The 7,500-nt window shown below is 42.8% G+C and overlaps 1 protein-coding gene across 1 annotated transcript in view; it reads left to right on the plus strand.

Annotated features, from left to right (window-relative positions):
• Positions 1-7,500, plus strand: part of LOC311318246 (periostin-like) — a gene marked incomplete at its 5' end in the record, with an annotated part of 29,781 nt that overhangs the window by 19,635 nt on the left and 2,646 nt on the right. Inside the window, 5 exons of the mRNA XM_084449522.1 lie at positions 1-95; positions 1,193-1,433; positions 1,569-1,622; positions 6,454-6,540; positions 6,954-6,989. The exon at positions 1-95 is cut by the window's left edge and continues 87 nt beyond it. Of these exons, the coding sequence (XP_084305648.1) occupies positions 1-95; positions 1,193-1,433; positions 1,569-1,622; positions 6,454-6,540; positions 6,954-6,989 (513 nt within the window). The remainder of the gene's footprint in view (positions 96-1,192; positions 1,434-1,568; positions 1,623-6,453; positions 6,541-6,953; positions 6,990-7,500) is intronic.

The following is a 7,500-nucleotide window of genomic DNA, read 5'->3' on the forward strand; positions in this document are numbered from 1 at the left end:
TCACCAAGGTTACCCGGGTAATGGACGGAGAGCCGATCATCACCAAGGTTACCCGCGTAGTGGAAGGGGATCCATCTTTCACCAAGGTAACCAAGGTAACCATTTCCATAATCGGAGCCCACAGTAACCTAGCTGCAATGATGTAAAGTAATGATTTTTTTTTTTTTCATATCTGTACTTTTCCGTAATTTATATTTTTACTATGATAGATTTCCCCAAAAAACATTTGTTATTCTTTACAAAATCAAATCAAGAAAAAATTAATCATGAAAGCAATGTTGGAGACTGTGGTGAAACCTGATTGGTTGTGCACTCCTGGTAGAGCAGACAACTATGCAAATGAGACCAGGGGGATTCTGGGACTTGCTAGGACAGGTTTGGACTCTACTTCCTCTGCCATGTGATTGCTCCTAATAAGCCTCATACTGGCGTTACACTGTTACATTCCTACCCACTAGGCTACATTACACAATAAGACAATCAAGTGAAGAGTTTATGCAGTCCTCATCAGTTTGGGCACATCCAAGGTTCATAAACCCTCAACCCCGGAAGCCCAATCATTTATCTCCCCGCCCGGCTGCACACTGTGGCAGGGCACGCTCCAAACGGCTGAAACAACCACGCCATGGACCTCGTTCTGCCATTGACCTTATCTGCTGATCCTTTTTTAATCAATGCTCTCTTTTCATGCAGTTAAGGACTCATTATACCATATTGAATGTCTGTCCTGTTTAAAAAATATGGTAGACATTCTATGGTAGACATAATCTGGTAAATAATACCCATGCAATTCTTGTATTGGATTTATGGTTTAACGCTGGATTATTTTATTTTTTAGACTTGGGTCTTTAATATCAGATACTTTAAGACTTTTACTCAAGTAGTATTCTAATGGGTGACTCACTTTTACTGAGTAATTTTCCAGTAGCCTAACGTGTCTTGACGTTATTACCTTTATTTGTATAGTTTTTGTATAATTTGTAATTTGTGTATTATTATTATTATTATTATTAGTAGTAGTAGTAGTAGTAGTAGTAGTAGAAGTATTATTAGTATTATTCATAGCACATCACAGAGTGTAACATTTCACTGTATATTGTACACTGTACTATATACATGTGACGAATGAAATGTGAATATGAATATTAATCTTTTACTCAAGTAATGGTCATGTTTTTACATCACTGCCCAGATGATCCTGGAGGGGGAGCCTACCTTCACCAAGGTTACCAGGGTCATCGAGTCAGATCCTATCGTAACTACGGTGCGTGTCGAGGGCCAGCCCATTATCACCAAGGTGACCAGGGTCCTGGAAGGAGAGCCCATTATCACCAAGGTGACCAGGGTCCTGGAAGCAGAGCCCTCTATCACCAAGGTTACCAGGGTCATCCCTGTTGAGCACCCTATCACAAAGGTCACCAGAGTTATTGACCGTAAGTTCTCTGCCTCTACTATAGACAGATATATTTCATTTTAGTAACAAAATAATAGACTCCTTTCTCTCTCTCTCTCTCTCTGTCTCTCTTTCTCTCTCTCTCTCTCTCTCTCTCTCTCTCTCTCCTACACAGACCACAGTGCCTCGTCTGATGGGGAGCTGGTTATCGATGGAGAGGGGAAGATAGGTCAGTTAACTACAGCTCACACAGACACAACTCTGTCTTCCCATGGGGAGTAAACGTCTGGTCTGTCCATTCATGCTACCGGTGGTCCCACGTTGCTTAGTTATGGCTATTGAACATATTCGTCTCAGTTTGATCTCCATTTCTCCCACACTCATTAACAATGGACACATTCACATAGAGAGCATGTGTATGTGTATGTTGTGCACTGTCAGACGGAGTTCAATGTCTATGCTGAGGTTTGTCACTGATATGTTTTCACAAGGACTTTATTGGTTTAATGGTGTCGGGTCTCCTTCGATCAATCGATGAGTTGATGTGTGTGGGAACTATTCTGCTCTTCTGCAATGAATTCCCTCTGACCGGCGCGTCATGACATAGGATGTGTGTTTGACTACAAACGTGTTTGGGTCCCATTAGAGGTATCCGAGGTTAAGAAGTTTCGGGAAAGCGAGGTTCACATTCTCCAGGAAGAGGAGATCAAGAGAATCGTAGCGGGAGGTTAGTGGGACCAACTGAGGTTCCCTTGTGTCTGGCATGAGCACGGACTGTCCTGTACACCACGATGCCTGGAGCAACCAAAATGGCTGCCCGATACCAAGCATCCCACAACTTATACTCTTCACATGACAACTCTCTTGAGGACTGAATATGTAGCCATGCCAATTACTGTATCAACGCTTTGAGATACGATTTCGGAGAAAAAGGGCTATTATTCAAGACCTCAAACGTGCAGCCAATATCATTCAAGTAAATCATGTATTCTGATTGGAAAGAAAAAACATATAATGAGTAAGGATATCTATTTGGACCCTAAACGCTGACCACAATTGGTGGTAACCAAAACAAGAAGTTCCTCAGATGATGGATGATATTCACTTCACTGTGGACCGTTGGACGACATGCATGCGATTGACTCCAGGGCCGCGCCTGTGAGTGTTCGTAGTCCTGACACGTTATGGCAGACTCACCCTCACTAACAAAGACAAATGAGGCTAATCAGGATGCTGAAATAATTCGGTCCGCTTCCGAGGCTAAACCAGTAATTGAAAACATCTGAGTCGTCTCAGAACTGCACTCTCAATCAGAATCTTTGTGTGAAGGTGTATCTGCCAAATGTCCACCTCGCTTAGCTGTTTCCAGATTAATATTTAGTTTTTGTTTACTTATACTAATTCTTCCCTAAAACCGTGAAATATTATGTCTGCTGCCTCAGAGTGAACACTCGCCAGCTGTCTTCACACCACTGGAGAAGGGGTCATTGCTCATAATTTGTGGTTGGAAACGGTTGTAATGTTGGGTGAAAATCAAGAGCAATAACAGCATGTACTGTGGTGGTGTCTCTAGCTGTCTCCTCAGACATATTCTACACTCCGTGTCCGTGTGCCCAGGTCTCTAGTACATTAGGCCATGTCCTGGGCAGCCTCCATACCAAACATCATTAAAACCACTTAATGATGTTTGCCTAAGCTCAATGAGGCTGTGAATTCTGGGAGATTTGTACCATTCGCATGGCGGTAAGACAGACCGTGGCTGCTGTCCCGAACAACGGCAAACTGAGATGTTTTGCCGGCTGTGTGCTACAACACACGGTGCTTTAGGACTTCAGTTATATAGAAAACACATCAGCATGAAGCGTGGAGGTTTGGACCTCTGTCTGTCTGTCTGTCTGTCCGTCTATCCATCCATTCGTCTGTCTGTCTGTCCGTCCGTCCGTCCATCCATCCATCCATCCATCCATCCATCCATCCATCCATCCATCCGTTTATCCATCCGTTTATCCATCCGTTTATCCATCCATCTGCCTGTCTGTCTGTCTGTCTGTCTGTCTGTCTGTCTGTCTGTCTGTCTGTCTGTCTGTCTGTCTGTCTGTCTGTCAGTCTGTCTGTCTGTCTGTCTGTCTGTCTGTCTGTCTATCCATCCATCCATCCATCCATCCGTCAGTCTGTCTGTAGGCTACAACCTGTGTGTGTTTGGGGGGGGTGCATGCGTGCGTGCGTGCATGTAAGTGTGTGTGTGTGTGTGTGTGTGTGTGTGAGTGAGAGAGTGTGTGTGTGTGCACATGTGTGTGTACTGGTTGTGTGTGTGTGTGTGTGTGTGTGTGTGAGAGAGTGTGTGTACGTGCGTGTGATGAGTGTGTGTGTGTATGTCTGTGAGAGAGTGTGTGTGTGTGTACGTGCGTGCGTGTGATGTGTGAGTGTGTGTGTGTATGTGTGTGAGTGTTTGTGTGTGTGTGTGTGTGTGTGTGTGTGTGTTCGTGCATGTGTGTGTGTGTACTGTAAGTGTATGTGTGTGTGTGTAAGTGAGTGTGTGTACGTGCATGTTCATGCGTATAAGTGTGTGTGTGCGCGTGTGTGTGTGTGTGAGTGTGTGTGCGTGCACGTGTGTATGTGTGTGCATGTGTGTGCACATGTGTGTGTGTGTGTGTGTGTGTTTGCGTGTGTGCGTGTGTGTGTGTGTGTGTGTGTGTCTGTGTGTGTGTGTGTGTGTGTGTGTGTGTGTGTGGACTGGGTGGCGGTGGTATCAGAGGAGCAGAGATGGGCAAAAATACATAAAAATGTATTTCATTTAATTTCAAACCTTTATTTATACTGGTGAAATACTGAGGTATTTTGTATGATAAGGTAATTCCCCTCAAATAAATGTATCAAAATAAAATAAAAAATACTGGTGCTAGGAAATGTATCAAGTTAAAATATATGTATGTTTTGTATTTTCAAAATTCAGGAAAATACTTTTTCTTTTTCTTTTTTTTCCTCAATATGGACAGTTTATCATTATTATTTTGTGCAAATGGCAGGACAGGGAACATTATGCAATAAACAAGAGGCTGTGGTTTACAGTGATTTCAGGACGCGAAGCAGACCTGGGTCTCCTGCAGTGCAAACCACTGTTCTAGAACGACTGTTCTAACCAGCTACGCCACCGTAAACCACTGTTCTAGAACGACTGTTCTAACCAGCTACGCCACCGTAAACCACTGTTCTAGAACGACTGTTCTAACCAGCTACGCCACCGTAAACCACTGTTCTAGAACGACTGTTCTAACCAGCTACGCCACCGTAAACCACTGTTCTAGAACGACTGTTCTAACCAGCTACGCCACCGTAAACCACTGTTCTAGAACGACTGTTCTAACCAGCTACGCCACTGTAAACCACTGTTCTAACCAGCTACGCCACCGTAAACCACTGTTCTAGAACGACTGTTCTAACCAGCTACGCCACCGTAAACCACTGTTCTAGAACCACTGTTCTAACCAGCTACGCCACCGTAAACCACTGTTCTAGAACGACTGTTCTAACCAGCTACGCCACCGTAAGCCACTGTTCTAGAATGACTGTTCTAACAAGCTACGCCACCGTAAACCACTGTTCTAGAACGACTGTTCTAACCAGCTACGCCACCGCAAAGCTAGATCTTCATCAACGCAGGGTTATACTGGGGGAGTGAGTTTTAACCAACATGTTACCTACTCAGGAGTCATGAGGACTCTGTTTCACTTTGCTACACTCACTCTAGACTCACTCCACATCCACATGGCATCTGGGTCACGGTACCAGCAGGGGCGGACTGGGGAAATGTATCCCCAGTCAGGCCACGAGCCGAGCAGTGAGATGGAACACTTTCAGTTTTGTTTTGTAAACGTGAAATGAACGGGCTTTCCGATTGTGAATAATAAAGTTGTACTTTTTAGAATGTGTACATTCTAAAAAGTAAGATACACATTTTATATAGTTCAGATAAAATATTTACCTTGATGGACAGTCCCAAGTTGAACTTGAAGATGAACTCGATTACGTGAGTAGTGTCAGCTTGAAAACAAGCATGTGCATTCACTGCACAGCTTCACTTAGCTACAGAACAGCTGCTCACAGCTCAAAATCACTGTCAGTGTGTTTAAGTTTGTTCGTTTTTTAAGTTTTATGAATGGGGAAAGTATTTTTGAATTTTTTGAAAATACAAAATTACTCAACTCTATCAAAATATGTTTTTACAAATTTCATTTTTTAGCCATTTTTTAGCCATCAAATACAAATTACAAAATATTCAAAAATAATTCAAATACGTATTTCAAATACAAGTAATATAGATACTGCCCATCTCTGCGGAGGAGGTGTAGTGGTGTGTACGTTAGTCTGTCTGTCTGTCAGTACATGTTGCTAAGTCACTAAGCGACTTTCAACAACCTTTTCCGCTGGCACTCTTAAGGTGGAACTGGATACACCATCCAGTCTGAGCCTCAGATCATTCAGGGTAGGGCCTCCTTAAATGAATTACTTTCTCAATACCTTTGAACCTGACATATTTCATCTTTTAAGTCTCTTCTAAAAAACGAATTTCTCAAAACTAATTTTTATATGAAAGTTTTTTCATAGTAGTTTTTATTTATTTCATGGTAGTTTTTTTTTTAGTTTTTTTTTAATCACATTGCTTTCTTCCCTTCTGATGTACTTTATGGTGTTAGTGCTTCTTCTTTTGTCTCTTACAATGTTTGTGTGTGTTGTTGTAATTGTTTTATTTTGCTTGTGAAGCAGTTTGTAACCCTGTTTTGAAAAGTGCTGTGAAAATTAAGTGTACAGTATGTGTCATATCTCTATCCCTGTCCTGTATGCCTCTTTTTGAAATGCTTCTTTATCTCCTCTCTTTCTGGAAGTGATCACAAGGTTATATTGGTGAATGGCTCCATCAGCAAAAGCTATCCCAGTATCCAGTCATGTGTCCAGTCAGTGGTCACCTCAAGGAAGAGAGGAAGCAGTTCTGAAGTATTCGGACAGGAAGTCCATTGTATGAGGAGCCATTTCCGTGTCTAATTTCCAGTTTCTGTTGACAGGACCTGACTTCTCTAAGATCACCACCATCCATGGCAACCCCCAGCTGATCGACTCAGAGTCTCAGAGGATCACCAGGCTCATCCAAGGTCCTCTCCTTTTATTCCATAAATCAGTCTTTTTTTATCACCGTGAGGTATTAAAGTGTTTCAGATGTGTGTTCAGGTGTGTGTTCAGCCAGATGTGTGTTCAGGTGAGTGTTCAGGTGTGTTTTCAGATATGTGTTCAGGTGTGTATTCAGGTGTGCGTTCAGATGTGTGTCCAGATGTGTGTTCAGGACAGGTGTGTGTTTAGGTGTGTGTTCAGATGTGTGTTCAGATGTGTGTTCAGGTGTGTGTGTGTGTGTTCAGGACAGGTGTGTGTTTAGGTGTGTGTTCAGGTGTGTGTGTGTGTGTGTGTGTGTTCAGGACAGGTGTGTGTTCAGATGTGTGTTCAGGTGTGTGTTCAGGTGTGTTCAGTGTGAGTGACTGGGTGTGTTGTCTGTTTTCATGTCCTACTGTAGATGGAGGAACCAGGGCCCAGGCCAGAAGAGCCCCAGGTAACCTCACAGAGATGACCACATGATAAACCACACATTCACAGAGATGACCACATGATTAACCACACATTCACAGAGATGACCACATGATAAACCACACATTCACAGAGATGACCCCATGATAAACCACACATTCACAGAGATGACCACATGATAAACCACACATTCACAGAGATGACCACATGATTAACCACACATTCACAGAGATGACCACATGATAAACCACACATTCACAGAGATGACCACATGATAAACCACACATTCACAGAGATGACCACATGATTAACCACACATTCACAGAGATGACCACATGATAAACCACACATTCACAGAGATGACCACATGATAAACCACACATTCACAGAGATGACCACATGATAAACCACACATTCACAGAGATGACCACATGATAAACCACACATTCACAGAGATGACCACATGATAAACCACACATTCACAGAGATGACCACATGATAAACCACACATTCACAGAGATGACCACATGATAAAC

The sequence above is a fragment of the Borostomias antarcticus genome (genome assembly GCF_949987555.1).
Source record: "Borostomias antarcticus genome assembly, chromosome: 15".
Lineage (NCBI taxonomy): Eukaryota > Metazoa > Chordata > Actinopteri > Stomiiformes > Stomiidae > Borostomias > Borostomias antarcticus.